At 45.2% G+C, this 19,731-nt stretch overlaps 1 protein-coding gene across 5 annotated transcripts in view; it reads left to right on the top strand.

Annotated features, from left to right (window-relative positions):
* The first annotated feature begins 12,462 nt into the window (after positions 1 to 12,462).
* The window catches only part of PITPNM3 (PITPNM family member 3), a 357,638-nt gene continuing 350,369 nt past the window's right edge, over positions 12,463 to 19,731 (top strand). For all 5 annotated transcript variants that reach the window (XR_013634779.1, XM_073315263.2, XM_073315260.2 and 2 more), the window contains exon 1: positions 12,463 to 12,937. Coding sequence is in view for 4 of the 5 variants with exons in the window: in XM_073315263.2 (XP_073171364.1) it covers positions 12,916 to 12,937 (22 nt within the window). In the remaining variant the exon portion in view is untranslated. The remainder of the gene's footprint in view (positions 12,938 to 19,731) is intronic.

Genomic DNA, 19,731 nt, shown 5'->3' with positions numbered 1-19,731 from the left:
CCCTGGCATTCAATAATGGCACCACACACATGTTTAAGGTTATGTATGAATGTAAGTGGGGGCACTATCAGAGCCTTAGTCACTTGAATACATTCTTGGTGAGGCCCAGCTCCTGTACCTTTACTGGGAATGAAGGGTGCTCAGGACCTTGCAGGTTTGCAAGCCTTGGTTTCTGCCACTCTATGGAGTGGCAGTATAGATAGAAGAAACCAGTTTGGATTTATTTTTGTGATGTGTGAACATAGGCAGTCAGAGCAGTATTAACAATCAAGGTGTTTTCTATGGATTTTATTCACCCCATGTCTCTTGAGCTTATAAAAGCTGCTGAAATCCAGTGACAGAAGTTGCACTTTCCAAATTGCATGTTGTTTCTTTTCCCAATTAAAAGATCTCTTTTGAATAAAGAAATTAACTAGCATCAACTGATTAATACTAAACAGGCTTAATACACTCCCTCCTCTCTCCCTGCCCTGCTGCAACTGACTTGACTATACAGAGCTGAGATGAACACAGCTGATGGAACTAGGGTGGGGCAATGTAACTTTATTTAAAAGAATAACCTTTCCATTTTCTTTAAGACAATGTCTATTGTTAGCATTCCAGACTGCAATTCTAACCATCCCATGGAAGCACATATTACTGTTGACCTTGATTTAGGTCAGCAGGATATGGTGCCAACAATGCTGATTATTAGTAAAACTCTTAAAAATCCATACCCTGATTGGTGTCTTTTTGGTAGTAACTTGCAGTGCAGTCTGCATCCCTTCTAGAGATGACAGAGAGCAAAAATCTGCACTATTAACTAAATAGAATAGCATTAAGATGATGCTGGGAAGGAGAGGAAAATGACTCTGAGCCAAGATTTCTAGACTCAAGGGCAGGGGTCGGCAACCTTTCCGAAGTGGTGTGCAGAGTCGTCCTTTATTCACTCTAATTTAAGGTTTTGCATGCCAGTAATACATATTAACATTTTTAGAAGGTCTCTTTCTATACGTCTATAATATATAACTAAACTATTGTTGTTTGTAAAGTAAATAAGGTTTTTAAAATGTTTAAGAAGCTTCATTTAAAATTAAATTAAAATGCAGAGCCCCCGGGAGCGGTGGCCAGGACCTGGGCAGTGTGAGTGCCACTGAAAGTCAGCTCGCGTGCCGCCTTTCGCTCACTTGCCATAGGTTGCTTACCCCTGCTCTAGGGGAAGGAACTGAGCTGTCCCTTGTCTAATCTGCTTGAGACTTGTGCTGATTCTGATCTTCTCATGTCCTGAAATCTCTTCATAGAGAAGGCCAGACGAAGGAGATGAAAACTCTCCAAAGAACTATGCAAATCATACAAGACGCACAAGCCATTAGCGCACACTTGATTCCTTTGCTAGACTTCACCAGTCACCACTCATGGTGGTAGTGTTCTATCGCAATGCTTATCTGTATGATGGCTCTAGATTGTAAGCTCATGGGGATAGGGATTTTTGTTTTTTTAAACTTTGTTTTCACAAAGCACTTAGCACAGTTAGGCACCAATATAACAAGTCAATAGCTGTAGCTGTCCTGGGCGCCTATCTTAGTATCTAAGCGCTATCTGCAAGAACACCTTGGAACAAGCTATTTGGAATAGAACTGAACCTGGGTCAGAAATTCCAGGAGAACAATCAGAAAATAATTAATGAGGAACTGGGTACTGCTGTAAACTCTCATTGAAGTCAATGGGGGCAGGGGCGAGAGAATGGGTGTTGGGTGTGCATGAAATGCAGGCTCTAAAGGTCCCAGTGAGAGTTGGTGGCTCTTGGCCCCCCGTGGAGGAAGCAGAGAAGAGGAGAGTGGGTATTACTTGAAAACACCCTACAGTTAAGTGACAGCCTCCCAAGGCTTCTGCAGCTAAGAGGGTCCCTACGCCTTGTCCCTTATTCGTCTTTCCGCGGAATTGAGTGACCGATCCTGGCTTGGCACCGCTGGAATCGAGAGATGCAAGGAGGGTAAGAAGCACCCACACCTGATCTCCTATCTTTAGTGTACACATATTTTGAAATAGAGCTCTATACTTTGTTTTCTTTGGGATTGTGGCTTCAGTTTTGTAACTTGTTTGTGTGTGTAACATCTCTACATTTAAATAAGTAGGCACTAGCAATTTTGTAACCACATGATTAGAATCTAGCTTAATAAATTTTGGTAACCATTTGTGCATAAGCCTGACTTGTTTTCTCTGGTTTACTGTAAAGCAGCCAACACAATTAAAGAACCTCAGCCGTTTTGGCTCTAAAGCCTGGCCATTAGGTGAGAGTACTAAGAGCCTAGCGTTGAGTTGTGCCGCCTCCACGGGGCAAACTCTTGGGGCACCTGTCAGTCAATCCTGGCTGCCCGCTGCGAAGGAGCTCTGAGCTCTAGCAGTTAAAGTCACGGGTGTGGAGAGGCTCTTAGTGCTGCCATTGGGGCACCTGTCAGTCAGTATTGACTGCCCGCTGCGAAGGAGCTCTGAGCTCTAGCAGTTAAAGTCACGGGTGGTTAGGACCCTGGGGCATCCGTCAGCCTAGCCCGGGCTGCCCGCCGCGAAGGGACAGTGCGTCCTAGCGGTTAAAGTCACGGATGGTATAAACGGGCAGTTTCCATTATATGCATCTGAGGAAGTGAGCTGTAGCTCACGAAAGCTTATGCTCTAATAAATTGGTTAGTCTCTAAGGTGCCACAAGTACTCCTTTTCTATTTGCAATCAGCAAGCCAAGGCTCTTACAAAAGATCAGCGAGAATAAATTCACAGTACACTGAGCACCCTGACTTGCTCCCTTTGAAGACCATGGCAAAGCTCCCACTGATTTAAGCAAAAATTGGATCAAAGCCTGAGGTACATTGTATAAGAGATTTTCATGCTGCAGTCTTTTGCCATTCATTGTCCTCTAATACAACTTAAATGTTCAAATAGCAGTGGGGCCAGGCCCATTTTGATCAAATCCTCATTTTGGCAATCCCGTATGTATTACTTGAGAACAAATGAACTTGGCTGTCCAGAAGGACATCTGATAAGAGCAATGTGAGAACTGGAGATGCTAGCTATAAGAGATTTTTCTGCACTGTGATGCATAATCCACCTTGGCAGCAGCGCCTGTGCATAATTACCAGTGTAAGACTAGCAAAGGTCTGCCCTCCAATATCAGAGCCAGCATGCTATTGTGGCACAAAGCCTGAGGCAGGCATTTATCAATCAGCACATCTCAGCTGAGTAAGAAGGGTGCAGCAGATTTATTTTTTTCTGTGTGCCCATCATGTCATCTATACATTAAGTGATGGGTTATGCTGCCCACAAGAGAGCACAGATGACATCCCTCTCTACGCTACCCCAACTCACCATAAAAAGCTGTGCAGCAGCCCCCCAAAGTCCAACAAATACTTTGACCAACAGAGTTGCTTTTGGGGCTGAAAGTCAGCAAAAACTGGATTCTGGCAAAGGGCCAGAGACAGAGAACTTCCCAAACTGCCACTTCTGAAAATCCAGTGGCCCCTGCTGGCCGCAGGGCTTGAGAAAAGCATGACAATGTGACCCCTAATGGGTCAAAAACAAGGAGGCACATAACCTCTCCCCTGCCCCCCTGAAATTTTAGTGTGTTTTTTTTTTTTTTTAAATCTCATGAGTTTTAAACTAATCTCATGGCAAGGTTCTGAGCACCCTTCATTCCCAGCAAAGGTACAGGAGCTGGTCCTCACCAAGAACATATTCAAGTGACTAAGACTCTGATTTTACCACCACTTACATTCGTACATAACCTTAAACATGTGTGTGGTGCCATTATTGAATGCAAGGGGAAGGAAAAGAATGTTTATACATTCAGAAATAAGTGTAAAGAATATGCAGTACAAAAGCAAGCAGGAACTCAGAACTCCTTGATTTCCAGTTCCCAGATGTTATTAAAATGTTTCTGGCTCTTATTTTAGTCATTAAGGGCCTGAGCCAAACTTCAGTGGAAGCAATAAGTAAAGTTGTAATTTTGTTTCACAACTCTCTCTGCTTATAAATTTTATGTGGGACTAAGTGAGAAAACAGCATCTGATGCACTATTTGGTTTGATCAGGTAAACTTTACCAGCTACATGGGGGCCTTGCTCGTGATTTTTGAATGTTTGTGGTTGGTAATACTAGTGTGTTAATGTGTGACTTCTTGCCTGTATTATATAGCTGGTTCTAGAACCATCTATCTTTACCATTTAACATTAATCAGTGAAGTGCTTTGGGATCCTTTAAGATAAAATACGCTGGGGGTGAAATTTGCCCATGGGCAGTGGACCAGTATGAGGCTTATGCAACATTATTTTGAGGACTTAAATGATACATAGGCCTTATACTGACAACCTGCTTGGGGCTGAATTTCACCCTGGCTGAATGTGAACTGTCATCCTGTGACCATCTGATATGGATTCTTAATATGCTATTCTACATTTACATCACTATTACTATGCTATTCTACATTCTACATTACTTGCCTTTCTATGTTGCAGAGTGTTCTGAGCACAAGTCTCCTGAATGCCAACCTGACCTTTCACTTCCTTCTGTGGTTTTGGAAAATTATTATTGTAGTGCTGACACAGCTGTCATGGATCAGCATCCCTTTGTGCTAGGTGCTGCACAAAAAGACTCTTAATCTCCCTTCGCCAATTTCCTTATCCGTAAAATGGGAACAGGATTACATTAACTACTCCACAGGCATACAGTGAGGATTAGTTGATGTCTGATGTTGTGCTTTTAGACTTCAAAGCACTTTAAAGTGCTTTTGTCCTTCAGTTATAATGGTTTGATTTTTGCTTTGCTTCTCCATCTTGGCAAATACCCATGAAAACAACTGCTAGCTTGATAGGGTGCCTAACTTGATAGGGTGTTCACTCTTGCTTGGTTTGAAATTTCCTTATGCCTTGCTGAGCAAACAGTGCTGCTGCTTTGGTCACTTTCATCTCCTTCTCAATGGCGCTTCTTGTTATGTGCTTCCTCTTTAATGGGAGTGATGTACTGCTGGCCATGCCCTCTAAGTGGGACAGGCATGTGCATGTCACTCCTAATCTATAGCCTCAACACTGTGGAAGCAGAATGTCATCTCTGGAAGCTAGTGACACTACAAACAATGGTGTCTCGTGAGGAGGCTGAGTCATTAATCATGTCTTAATTGTATCTCTGCAGCACTATTGCATCAGCTTGTTAAACAGACCCTCTAGACAATTTACTTTACAAATTACAGCATATTTAGCCAGAATTCTGCAGCTAGAATGCTAACTTACTCAAAACTCACACAGTCTGTTACATCAGTCTTGGCACCCAGGGAAGTTTTTAATTAAGGGTGAGATTTTTCTCTCCCTTGTGCGGCTCTCTTTGACTGTGCTCATAGCTATGATTTTTTTTTAACTCCCTTCCCAAAGATGAACAGAACGGGTATTGAAATAACCATTAAGCCTAAATACCTCCTGCTAACATGAAAGGAACCAGTGTAAACTGGGAATCAGAGCTGCTTGACAAAAGGATAAATACAGGATGTGTTCTTCCTCCAGTGTGCCTCAGCATATACAAGCGTTACAATGATAATTACCTATTATAGGAGGAGAGTGTGAATGGATTGGGGGGGCGGGACTGTTTCCTAAAGGCTCAAAGTGGGGATCAGATAAACTCTCCTCCTCCAAGAGGAAAAAGTCCTTAGAATATAATAGGGTGAAACCAGGAAGGTTCTATGGAAATTACTGTAAGATCTTGTGGAAATTAATACTACCTGGCTCTTATACATTGGCTTTCATCCTTAGTTGTCCAAGTGCTTTAGTAAGGAGGAAAGTAGCATTATACCCATTTTACAGATGGAAAAACTGAGGCATGAGGTGGTGAAACAACTTACCCAAGTTCACCCAGTAAACCAGTGACAGAGCTGGGAATAGAATCCTGGTCTCCTGAGATCCAATCTGAAGCCATTAGACAATATCCTACCTCCAGAACAGGGAATGAATTTTGAGAACCCTCCTCTTAAATTCTTTACATGGGTGAGAAACCAACATAGTATGAATGGTGAATGTTTGTAACTTGCAAATGATCACCAAACCAAGAATAGTTTGTTAAAGACATTCTACAAATTTGAATGCGCTGAAGAATTTCATCAGGTGTTTGGGGATCACTTACAGGCTGCAAAAACAAAGGTGAAATTCATTGAATGAATAATCCCCTCTGAGCTTATGTCATATGTTCACAATTCATCTGGGGGATGATTTTCAAAACCATTGATTCTCAGTAGACGTGGGCGCTTTGAAAAATCTCAGCCACAACTTTTCTCAGTACATCAATTTTCAAAGACGAAAATAGGCTAATGTATAAAATACCAGGAAGGTCAGACCAACTGATTATTCCTTTGGCACCCATTCTTTCCCTCCTGTAATCAGGCCTGTTAAATATTAACTAGCCTTCTCTGATTTTCTTAAATGACTCTGCATGCACTTATTATGATCTGTTCTATCACTGATCTTTCCCGACATTCCATTTTTATTACGGGGACACAACCCAGCTCCGGAAGGAAGGCTTCCTAGCAACGCTTTTAAGGCACGAAAACAATGTTTTGGAAAATCAGGCTGCCTTCGTAGAAAATAACATTGGGAAGCTGTCAAGCTTTGCCAGGTGGAAAGAAGAGATGCCTTGGGTTCCTTAAGTGAAATCAAGGGGCTCTGCCGTTTATCTTTGTCTTCCTCTCTTTTAATGGAAAAGTCAGAAAGGGCTTGATAAAGCAGAACTAATGGTAGTAATATTGGAGGTTATGATATCCAGGTTATGCTTCATCACAATGGGGAAGGGAAACTGGGGTTCTTCCTTATTGAAAGATGAGGCAATGAGAGACATCAGGCCGGGTGACTGTAAGAGCAAACAAACCTGTAAATTGCTCCAGAGGTTTGGGTCCCTGATTTTTTTTTTTTATATTGGTGTAGAAGGGGATGGATGGATTGATTCTGCTGGATTTTCTATACATCGGCATAATTTAGATCTGTAATCAATGTCTCTTTAGTTTTTTAAACAGTGTTGCCAACCCTCTGGATTTCACAGTGAGGATCTCAGTACTTGGGGTTTATTTTTAATTGTTGTTTATGATCCCAGCTTGGGCTTTCTTGCTTTGAAAATTTCAGCTTTTGTTTAAAAAAAACCAGCAACAACCACCTAGATATTTGGTTTTTGACCCTGGTTAAAAATAAGTGTAATATTTGGGTTAAAAATCCTGAGACTTAAAACAAACAAAAATCTTTTTTTGGTGGGGGGGGGGCAGGTGTCCTGATTCATGAATTTTTGAAGGCGTGGGGTTGGAAAGATGGTGTCTATATAACAAAGTTTCTGCAGAGAGTTTTCTCTACAGCGTCCTCCCTTTCATAAGGGCATCCCCAGAATGGGTCTTCCAAGCAGTTTCTTAGCATGTTTAAGTTGCCCTTGCTGTCCTGATCTGAACAGGGGACTGGACCTCTTGCTCTTTAAAATCTGTCTGTGGGACTCCCAAACCTTAAAGGAACATGCACAGAGCTTATGCGTTTATAGTCATGACTTTCTTTTGTGTGGGACAGGTCTGTGGTATGATCCTATTTGTGTCTGCAGACTAGATTTTACCTGAGCTGAGCCTGTTCCTCTCTCTTCTTTAGAGGCTAAGGCTTTTTTTGTTTTACTGAGGTGCATTTGTAAACAATGGGGAGGACAACCACAATCCTGATTAAAATAGAAGGATTCTGCAGCAAACTCGCATGGCAACAAAGGAATTCAAGTGATGATTCACAAGGCCCCACTTAGATCCTTTGATTTCATTATTATTTCAACTCTGCCTTCACCCATTTCTATTACATTTCCAGTCCCCATCTCCCCCTGCAACAGCAGCTGCCGGAGCTGTCTTCTCTCATGTGCTGGGACCAACACCACTACATGAACACCGCAAACAGCATAGAGTTGAAATGACACACATGGCTGACGGGAAATTTTATATGCTGTGTTCTACACTGAACTTGAGCTGTTCAGTGTTAAAATTTCTGTGGTCAGCGAAATCCTAGAACCTCTTAAGACAATGACCTGGCAAATTGGTTACAAAGTAAGAACAGCAGCATATATAGATGAAGTGGGTGGCAGTATGGTCCAGTGGATAGGGACAGGATTGGAAGTCGGGAAACCTGGACTCTGACTCACTGTGTAACCTGGAATGATTCACTGTAGCCTCTTTGCGCACCAGTTTCTCCATCTGCCTTTGAGTTCTACAAATGAAAAGTCCTTATCTAAGTGCAAATTTATTATCGGCAACACATTCACTGCTGTTCAACCAGCACATGATCTTGTGTATGGATTAGGATGGATCTGGGGGAATCCCTTATAGAAAATCAATAGATTTGTGAATTCAGTAATGCCATTAGTATTTTTACCACATATGAGACAGGTCATTTGATGGAACAGTTACATTTAATGTGAGTAAAAATAATTTTGATCTATATTCCTGGGGGTGGAGGGAGAGAAGGCAAAAACTGTTTTGTTTTTCTTTTAAACAAACTTCTTTAAGCCTTCTAAGATTGCTAAGAAAACCTGGCCCATTGCAGGATACTAAATTATCCTCCCCTGTGTATAAAGGACTCAACTAGAGAGAGGCTAGTCTGTTTAAATCCTGATGTTGATGTATAATGAAAAGTTGATGCACAAGTGAATCAAAGGAGAGATTTAAAAAAAAAATACAGGAGAAAACTGAACAATAAAAAGCTGCTGATCATAGAATTAGGGGAGGATCAAAGATTATTCAAGCAGACTAAGGTTTAGCCTGCAGTGGAGACTTCCTCAGACATAAGTCCCAATTTAATCATCAAAACAGGCTTTAAGTGGAGCATATATTTTGTGCTGGCCTTCTGCACAGGGATGAATGCCAGCCAATGAGTTTTTGTGGGTTAAAAGTGGTGGGGTAAAACTAGAAGGCAGTGGGTCAAATTCTGCCTTCGCTTACACCCCTGCTGACTTCAGAGAGGTTGGATGGGCATAAAAGAAGGCAAAGCCTTCCGCTCATGCTTGTTCTTGGTGAAAAGGAGGAAGAGGACGATCGCTGTGGGTCCATATTGTTTTGCATGCTATCTGCCGTCATGATCATCTTTATGATAAATTGACTCTTCCAGTAGACAGATTTGTCATGCATGATTTATCCCTCAGCTGCTTCATGCATTTTCAAGCACTTCTTAAAATCAGCCAGTGTTTACACTTATTTTTGTTCCTTTTTGCCCTGTTTAACTAGTGCTGGTCAAGCACTACCAATTCTGATCAGACGATATCCTAAAGAGCTAGCCTGTCAGTTACTGAAGCCCTCTTCCCTAGGAGGTGGTTTGTTTTAAATTGGTACAAGGGTCACTTGCGTAACTTACAAACCTAGTAGTGGCACAGACCTTGTAGCTAGCTATTTATCTGAATGCCCCTTTCCCCCCCGGTAACACAGCCCCATAGACCCATCTGCTTGTCTAGTCATCTTTTAGAATTCTTTTGGCCTGTGTCATAGTGATGCTGGAACCTCCTCAAGAAATAGTCATTTGGTCAGATCTCTTAACCAGGACTTCATGCAAAACAGCAGGGGGGAAACGGTGGCTTTGGGCCAACTGTCCAGGTGAGCACTATCACCCATCGGTGAATGAAGGTAAATCGTAGGCTTCGCTTAGTCAGGGATTTGGTGTTCAGAATTCCTGGAGTGTGTCTCTTTCCCAGCTCTGCCTTCTGACCTTAGGCAAGTCACTCTACCTCTCTGGGCTTTTAAATATTGATTTCAGTGGCATTTATTGTGACTGACTGTGTGATTGCACACTTCATTTTGCATCTACAGGCTTTGTGCCAAGACTAGCTTGGTCAGTTGCTGGAAGACTTTCCAAACAACTTGCCTGCCTTGGGACTGCCTGTGCCTTTATGTTGTGAGCTCCCTAGGGCAAAGACTCACAATGTTGACCCTCATTCAATTTGTGAGCCACTCTAACTCCCAGATCCTCTTCAGCAGGACTACCGCCTAGCCAGTGATTCCTCACTTTGGAGTTGTGCTTTTGATTTTTTTTCCTTCCTAAGTGTAGTATTTTGCATTTATAGTTATTGAATTTCATCTTGTTGATTTCAGAGCAATTCTCCAATTTCTCAGTTGCTTTGAATTCTAATCTTATCCTCCAAAGTGGTTGCAGCCCCTCTCAGCTTGTTGTCGCCTGCAAATTTTATAAGCATGCTCTTCGCTCTATTATCCAAGTCAATAATGAAAATATTGAATAGTGTCGGACCCAGGACTGATCCCCTGCAGAACCCTACTAGAAACACCATCCCAGTTTGACAGTGAACCATTGATGATTACTCTTTGAGTACCGTCTTTCACCCAGTTATGCACCCACTTTATAGTAATTTCATCTAGAACACATTTCCCTGGTTTGCTTATGAGAACATCCTGTGGGACTGCTAAAAGCCTTAATAAAATCAAGATCTATCACACTTAGTGCTTCTTCCCTATCCACTAGGCCAGTACACTAGCAAGTACATATAAGTGCAGACATCAAGATGCAATGTTTACTAGGGTGCCCATCCTGTCCCAGAAATCACTGGGAGCTGTAGTGGATTAAGGGCAGATCCTTACACTTGGGAGTGGGGCACACATAGGATACACTTGCCCTCACAGCTGCAGGTGAAGAGGTAGGAGGAGCTGCAAGATTTCAAGTGTTGGCTGCAGGCACCTCATCCTCTTGGATCCACAGAGCAATCCTTTACCTGTCACTGAGCCTGCTTCCAGCTCTGGACCTACATCCTCTCCTAATCCCCATTAAGTAGGAGTTCTCCCAGTTGTGGAGTGGGCCCCCTTTTTTACTCCAAAGTATTCAACCCCACATCGCACCCGCAAAAAGCATAATGGGGGGAGGAAAGCAATTTCCTCTTTCTGTGTGTTGGTGTGGCACACGTTAAGCAGAGGAAAATGCATGATTTTTTTCATTCTGCTCTTTGTGGATGCGATGGTCACTCTGTGTGTGGTGTTGTACATTTAAAAAAAACTCAGATTTTATTTATAAGAGAGCTTCATTCCTTTTGTTTGCCTAAATGACTCTGGCATCCTCTTCTTTTGCATGGGCACTGGCTGCCTTTGGAGATCCACATAACCTGAAGACTTTCAATTAAAAGGTGATCAAAGAGGCAATTAGAGGATCTGGCTTATTGGTTTTGTTATATCCTTAACTCTTCCAAAATGCTGCCGCCTCTTTGCTTTGTCACTTCCTCTCAGGGTAGGGTTTTTTTTTTATGCTGCAGCAGAATGAGCTTTAGCTTTGTTCTATTTTTGTTGCTCATAAATACTTGGGCCAAATCCTGCCATCCTTACCAGGGCAAAACTCTCACTGGAAACTCTCACTGGAATCGGAGGGACAGCGTTTAGCCCATGTGGTCTTTTATTTTCTTCAGCAGCTGATCAGTCAGAGCTTCCCAATTCTCTCTTCTGGCCGTTGACGTCAGATTGGAGGAAACTGGCTGAGTCTCTCTATTGGTATTCAAGTGGGGACCTGTGTCATCTTCCCAGAGCAACGGAGGGTCCCTTGCTGGGACTTGGGAACTGTACCATCACCTAGGGACAGCTAGTGATGCGTGTGAATTGAGGAGAGGGGGGAAAAATGTATGGGAGGCTTATGGGGGACGGCGCGGTGGAGGGGATAGCTTGGTCAAACGGAAAGACATTTCAGCCCCAAATAAACCAAAAAGTTCCTACTTCTTGAGTACTCCTGAGGCTCTGCACCAGATCCTCAGGTACATGATCCTCCCCTGAATCATCATGAGGAATAGCACTATTAATTCAGAAAGCTTTTTTTAAAAAGGACCACAAACCACTGGCTGGCTGCTTCCTGTCATTTCTGTGCTATCCATTTGTTGGGAATGAAGAAAAATTACTCGAGGATGGGGGGCTCTTCTGCATCGGCTCCTCCATACAAATCTACTGCCCAGCCACGCTGGGGAGGAGTTGGTGGAGGGGACTAAGGGAATCAAATCCCAATTCGGCGTTGAGCGACTTTTGGGGTGTGTGTGTGGGGTGGGGGGGAGGAATTGCTTATTTCTGACGGGAGTGTGTGGGAAGGGGATCGTCGCAGATCTGCTGAATTCCTTAGGGGAGGAATCGGCTCTGCTTTAAGGAGACGCAGGGGTGAAACCCGTTTGCTGCCCTAATCCGAACTAGGGAGACAGATCACCGTGTCTCGGGGAGGGAAGAGCAGGCTTTACCGGTCTCTCTCCTGTGGAGAGCCTCGTAAAAGCCTCTCTTGGTGAGGAAGGCTCCCGCTCTGTTTCAGTGTGAGACCCTGGCATGATCGCTCTTGGAGGGAGGGCTGGGCCGGGGGGGGGGGAACAGTGTCGCAGCCGCATGCTTCCAAACGCTGTCCTTAGCAATTGCCTTTCCCCAGCCTGTGGGGTGGGACGGGGTGGCTGAGGGGCGCTCCTGAGAGTCCCCTCCGCTGGAGAGGGAAGGCTGGGGTGGGAGAGGGAGTTGTATGTATTTGTCTCTCAGGACCGCAGTTCGTGAGCATCTTGATTTGGCGAGACACACACACACACAGAGTCCCCCGCATCCCAAACTGTCCCAGCCGCTGGGCGAGGGCAGCGCCGGCTGCTAACCTCTCCCTCCCGGGGCAGGAATTGTCCGCTGCGCCTTTAACGGGTGTCGTTACACCGGGGGCTGAGCTGCAGGAAGAAACAGCCACCGCCGCCGCGCTTGGCGCCCTGGCGGCGGCTCCCCTCCGGCTCCCGGCGCTGCAGCCTGAGCCCCGGGAGAGGTGCCGCTAGAGGCAGCCGAAGGAAACCAATGTGGCCAAGGCGCCGCGTCTCCCCTGCGCGCTAGGAGAGCTCCGGCCGCCGGGGCGCAGCGGGCTTGGAGAGCGGCGGCCTCGGGCAGGTGCGGGACTCGCGGCTCGGCGGCAGGAGCCCCGGGGAGATGGCGAAAGCCTCACGCCCAGGTGAGCTGCCCGAGGAGGTGGGGGCGGGTTTGGCCGAGCGGGGAGGCGCAGGTGCTGGCGGGGCGGGGGGGGAAGGAAGCGCCAAACTCGGGGAACGCCCGGGCGCTGCGGGAGGCTGCAGCGCCGGGGCGCTCTGTGCGCCCAAGCGCATGGGGCCGCTGCCCCTTTGGCGGCGCAGAGCGCGCGGTCTGCATGCCAGGGGCCCGCACCTGGGTGGGCGCTCGGGGCCGGGGTGTGTGACTCCGGTGCAGCGCTCCTGCTCGGTCTGGCGCTTGCGGCTGGGGATGGTTTGGGCACATGCCTCCAGGGTGCGAGCTCCTTGTTCGTTCGCCAGACGGCGGGCTCGCTCGAGGGGAGCTTCTGGTTTCTTCTCCTGAAGCGGGCGTTTGAATGCATCGCATTGCTCCCGGCTGTGGGGTGGGGGCAGCTGCGTGTCCATTTTCCCCAATGCACGTCTCCAAATTGCGGTGCTCGGCCATCTGATTCCTAGCCGTGGTTTTGCAGGAGTCAGGGCTCCAGGCAGAGTTTTATTGCACGACTAGCTCCCTTTGTAGCATTCCCCCCTCCGGTTTTGCCTTGTCATATTGCCCCACCAGGACAGAAATCTCTTGCAAGTCACGTAGTGTTAACTTGCATGGTTTCTGGTAGCATGCACCTTCTCCTGGGATCTAGCCAGCCATTACTTCCATAGGCAGCTAGCCTGACCATTCTCTTGTATACATAGATAGAGCTATGAAGCCCTTTTCCTAGGTGCAAAGACACACACAAACTTTTCCATGAATGGAAACGCCGCTTAAGTTGCTCCTGTTTTTCCCAGCAAAGTTTATTTGGACTCCCAAGAGGCTGTTTCCTCTTGATCGGTGCCTTTAGTATTTAGCTGAAAGCCTCGCATGTGGTTTTCATTCATCTTTACACTTCATTGTTGAAAATCTTGAGTATGGCTTCTTTTGGGGGATGGGAGGGGGAAGAATCTGAGAGGGAGTGCAAGGATCAACGGTTATATCGCTTGAGATCCACTTTTTAAATTTAGACTAGCTTCCTAAATGATTTCTGCTCCACTATGACTTCCTTTATTTATTTTCTACCCCCTTGCTGAAAAGGGGGAAAGAGTGAGTGAACTAGAAAGTAGAAGCAGCTTTTTGAAATGGGTTTTTAAGAGATCTGGAAGGAAACCCTGCTTTTTGAGAATAATACCACTTTATACATTTTCTATCCTCAGTGAAACTGGTGCCTCTCCCTACGTAGACTTACTAAGCTAACCCATGTATTCAGAAAAGGCTTGCAGGACAAAGTGCTGATTCTTTATCTGTCGAGGCAAAGAGATGGGGCAGGTGCTGGGGTGGTTTTTTTTTTTTTTTGGTTTTTGTTTTGGTTTATCTTGTAAATTTTATCTTTCTTCCTCCCCCACACATCCCATTGGATTGGATTACCCATCGAATGGATTTAGAAACATGCATGTACCACTAGATTGTGTGTTGCAGGGATCAATTTAGGAATGCTCCACTAGGTATCAGCTGCTGAAAATGCATTGGGAAAGAGCACTGAAATGAGACAAGGCAGGTGGTGCAATGCACTTGATGATGATGCTGCCTTCTAGTGGTTTTTCAGCAGAGAAGATAAGGAACCTATGAGGATTACCAGGAAAAGGTGATTTCTTCTAGCTCCTGTGGAGAGAGGCCTGTGTTTTTGAAGGCAAAAGGCCTGACTTCACTTGGACTAAAAACCAGGCTTGCAGCAATGTCTGTGTGTGCCAGACTTGTCTGGTATTTGTGACCACTGTTGTCTGCAAATGGATTCGTTACAGAGGGGAGGACACCTTTCTCCATCTCAGATTTCAAAGGGACACTGTCATCTTTATAAACAAAAGCAAATGTCTTTAGCTTGCAGGAGAAAAATCACATTGGGCAGATGGCAGCCCCTGAGAAATGATGCCCTTGAAATAGAGAACAGTAATAATCAACCAAAATGCAAACATGCTATTAAACAAAACAAACTTACTAAACCAAAAGGAGATAATTGTTTGAAAGAGTGGAAAAAAAATCCAGTTGACCTTCTCATACATTGATTTGCATTTCTTTCCCCTTTCACAATGAAAATTGGGAAAGTCTTTCACTGATGTTTGGGCTGCATTCACTGCAGGGATTTGCTTATTTGTTTAAACTCAGCTAGGTTTGCACAGAATTTTAAAAGATTATAAATGAAGGTTACATTTTTATTGATCTTGGAGTTTAAACAAAATATAACTTTTATGCCAAATTTAAGAGGCTGGTGCCCCCCCCCTTTTTATTTTAAAGAGGCATTAAAAAAATCAATAACCTATCCATAGGGACTGTTCCAGAGCTACCTGTGTGAGGAGCAATGGAAATGAGCTACATTTTAGAAATCTTGCTGAGCCTATCGGTATGAACAGAAATTATGCAAATGTACCGAAATGTGCGTGTGACTTGCTTGTACCTTACCTGCATGGCAATCGCTGTTTCCTGGTGTCGAGCCATCTCAGATCTGAGACTTCATTGCAAACACAGGGGAAGTGACCTTTCCAAGGCCACTGCTTTCAATTCCTAGCATGGTAGGGGTTCAGGTCCACCCACTCATGCATTTGATCAGAATATCAAACTACATGTGAGATCATGGTGGGAGGGAGAATGAGTTTTGGAGGTGCAGACTCAGTCTGTTGCTTGCCTAGGCTGCATCAGTAAAAGGTGTGACTTGATTTTCTTTTTTTTTTTAAATTGATTGGGAGTTCTGACTTAGGGGTGGGTTCTTCAGATGCTGAGCAATTGGAGTGAGGCCCTAATCCTGCAAATACTCAGGCATGTGTCTCCCCGGGGGCATGTGCTTAAGCATGTGCAGATTGGAGCCTAGGATTTTCAGGATCCGGGCCCATGAGTGTAGATAGCACTACAGCAACTGCAGCATACTTACTACCTGTCGTCTTCCCTTTCTGCATCACTTTCCAGCATGCTGCCGTGACTCCAATGTTCACTCCTACCCAGAAAGCTAAATACAGGTACTTTGTGGTGAAAGCTGGGTACTTTAAAGATGGTGCAGGCAGCCCAACCTGTTGAATATTCTCTGACCTTTTCGTATCTTCTATGGATTTGGGGAGAGAGAGTCGGAGGAGGCGGTGGTGCTGGCTGAGAGGATGGTGAAATGAATTCTACTGTGGGGGAGTCACTGTCTAAGGATTCAAGAAGCAGATCTAGGATATATACCACATTTGAGAGAAACTGTGGAAAAGTTCAGTCTGTGATTCGCAGCTTAGCTTGTCGTCTCTGTCCTCCCTCCCACCCCCTGGTGCCACTAGACACCATAGGGTGCAAGAGCAAAAATGTCAATTGTTGCTTAAAATAGTAGCTCACAGGCAGATGTGGATGTTTTTGTTTTCTATACTTGTTCAGCAAATGTATGCTGGCCTGTTTACACCATCTGCTGCAAAATTGCCAGTCGAAGGAAGTATGGGAGATAGCCAGGGACAAGTCATTGTTGAAATGTTATTAGAGGGAAAACATTGGGTCCAATGGGAAAAGACTGTGATAGCCCAAAATACTGAGGGTGGTGGTGATGAGGAACAGCTGCATCTTGCACTCTTTCGAGCCCTAGGTAGTGTTTTGTCACCGTCCCGCTACATCAGTGGTTCTCAACCAGGGGTACATCAAGATATTTGCTTAGTTTTATGACAGGCTACATAAAAAGCACTGGCAAAGTCTGTACAAACTAAAATTTCATACAGACACTGGCTTGTTTTGTTCTGCTCTATATACTATATGCTGAAATATAAGTACGATATCTTATATTCTAATTGGTTTATTTAATTAATTACATGTAAACATGAGAGAGCATGCAATTTGTCAGTAATAGTGTGCTGTGACACTTGTATGTTACGTCTGATTTTATAAGCAACTAGTTTTTAAGTGAGGTAGAACTTGGGGGTATGCAAAACAAATCAGACTCCTGAAAGGGATACAGTAGTCTGGAAAGGTTGAGAGCCACTGTTCTACAGGGTAGCCCTTCTGGCTGAGTCTGACTATCTTAATTTGTCTTATGCTCTCTACCGCCTTTGACAGAGCCAACCATACTCTTAGCTTCAGCAGCAGTGGGCTCCCCTGGTTCTCCTCTTAGTTTGATGACTTTCTTCAGATGCTGCTGCTCCTCCTCTTCCTCTTCAGTTCCCCTTCCCAATCTGATGGCTGTCAAGGCTTGGTCCTTGATTTTCTTAATCTGCTCCCTTGGCTTCAACTTCTACTTCTGTCCAGAAGATGGTTCCAAAGTCAACTCCTGTCCCTGACATCTCCTCCTCTGTCTGGTATCACATCCCCTGATGTCTCCGTTGTGTGTCCCAAGGCTTTCTTGAGCTCAGTCTTTCAAAAATGGGACTCCTTACTTTTGCCATAACCCCCTCCCCTCTGGTTTCCTTCTCTCTCATTGCTGACAACTCTGCTAGTCTTCTGGACTCGGTGTCCTCTTTGACTCTTCCCTCTTCCCTTCTTCTCCCATCTCCCCAGATATCTAGTCTCTCTTTCCAAACACTGCCTCAGCATCCCCCAAACCCACGCGTCTGTCTTTACACCACCCCTCACCCCCTTGTCTGGACTTTGACCATCTCTTGGCTGGATTACTGTAACTTCCTTCCTGGTTTTCCCTATCTGCCATGGTTATGGTCCACATCCTCTTCTGTCACCGTGGCCATGTCCTCCTCTAATCATCTACCTAAATTTGTCAGTCACTGTGTTGCATACAGGCTCCTTGTCCTAACCTTTAAAGCCTTATGTGATATTGCACAATGGATCCTTTCTGGCTTCCTCCCCTTTCCCCATTCAGCCTTCCCTCACTGCTCCTTTTTGTCTCTTTAATACACTTGGCTTCTTGTCCTTCATTCTGTTGCCTGCTATGCTAGGAACATTCTCCCACCTCTTGTCTGCCAAGCTCCGACTCCCTCTTGTCCTTTTAAAATTTCTTCTTTGTAAACCCCTACTTCCAGGAGATGCTTCCTTCCTTGTGTCCTCCCTTCACCCTTTTATGAACCCCTAATGTTTGACTTGGCCCCTCAGCCTGCAAATCACTGCTCATGGGCACACCTTTGACTTCAGTGGGGTGCAGCCATTGGCTTCCATGCAGTGTATTGCAAGATTGGGACCTTAGACTGTAGGGCTAAAGAGCTGTGCTGACTTACACCTGCTGAGGGACTGGCCTGGAAGAGGTATTTTATACAGTGTCTCATATGATGGGGTCCTAGTCCATGATCGGCAAGCCTGGGTGCTACTGAAATAATATGTTCCCTGTCCCTCCTGAAAAGATTGCTCTGTTTGCGAAGTGCAGTGCAAATTTACAGTATGGCATATACCAATAATGCCATTGGAAATTAATTCCTCTTGTCACCTAGTCCTTGAAGTAAATGAGGCTATTAGTTAGCACTGTTATGGCACAAAACACGGAGAGGAGACAACATATGACTAGGAGGCTGATGAAGAATAAAGTAGGGGAAGAATCTGGTGCAAATTTAAAGCCACCTAGTATAATGGACTGATCCATTGATTTTTCTCTCCTCCCGCCCTGTGATGCTCAGCGGATGACTAGTTAGTCATCACTTTATGATGATGTCTTCATATGCAGCAATCTCAGGAGTTGTCTCATTTTAGAGGGGCAGCTGAAATGCAGGCTTGCCTACAGGAGCACTTATGGGTGAGAGGGCCAGGAATTTAACCCAGGAGTCCTAATGCCCTATCCCCTGCTCTAACTGATCATACTCTGTTACCATAAGGAGAAACCCCAGCAACTCTAGCTGGGTGCTGCCTTGGAGTATTGACTAATATTTTTAAATGGGTCATGTGAATTTTGCACTTGACCACAGAGTGAGATCCTCTAGCCACTGTCCAAGCTTCCCCATGCTAGTGTGCTGAAATCCTGATCTAGCTGCCCCTCCCAAAGGAGGCAAGAAGATAATTCACTGTGCCCATTTTAATCTTTTTGGCCTCTGTCTGCAGAGACTGCCACCAAGATAACCCATTGTGATTGCTTTTTGTCTGGTGGGAACTCATTTTGAAGCAATCTGGTTTTCATTCTTAACTTCAGAAGCCTGGGAACGAGTCATGACTAGCAGATGACCCCCTTGACGCGAAGCAGAAGAGAGTAAACAACTGTTTTGAACCAAGTCTGTTCTTCAGTTAATTTTCTCTTGCTCATGTAGTGTACCAAGTCCAGCTGCTCAGTACCACTTGCTATTCTTTCCAGGTCGATCCCGCTCTCCATGGCAAATCTCCACTGACTTCAAATGTGGGGGAATCAAGTCTGTGATGGGATCTATGGGCCCCACACTGAACCAGGGCAGGGAACAGGGCAAGGGAGGTGCTGCCCCTCAAGGCATGCTCCCAGTGGAGGAACCGATTAAAAAGAAGCTGGTAGCCCAGGAGAAAGGCAATGAGCTGCATGTGGCACCAGAAAGCCAGGCTGAGAGCTGTGCCAAGAAGGTGCAACAGCTTTGTGAAGGTTACTCTAGTAGCAAGGACTTGTATCCTCCCTTCTGCTCCCCACTCCCCCCTGGCCGCCTTTGGGAGTTGAAAGCCCAGAGAGAGTGACGGACCGAACAGGACATTGAGAATCTAAGACAGCAACTGCCCCCCAAACTGAGGCACTCCAGACTGGTAGGAAATGACCCAAGGGAAACATAACTTGGCTGGATGCTCTGATATATGCCTCAGGCCCCGGGTTGGGACCCGGTGCAGTGGGTGGGCCCTGGTTCCCCTACCTTGCCTCCCTGCTTCTTTGTAGTGACCAGTCTCTTGGGGGAGCAATCG

This window comes from Lepidochelys kempii, chromosome 17 (genome assembly GCF_965140285.1).
Source record: "Lepidochelys kempii isolate rLepKem1 chromosome 17, rLepKem1.hap1, whole genome shotgun sequence".
Taxonomy (NCBI): Eukaryota; Metazoa; Chordata; order Testudines; family Cheloniidae; genus Lepidochelys; species Lepidochelys kempii.
This window is presented reverse-complemented; position numbering and strand designations above follow the sequence as displayed.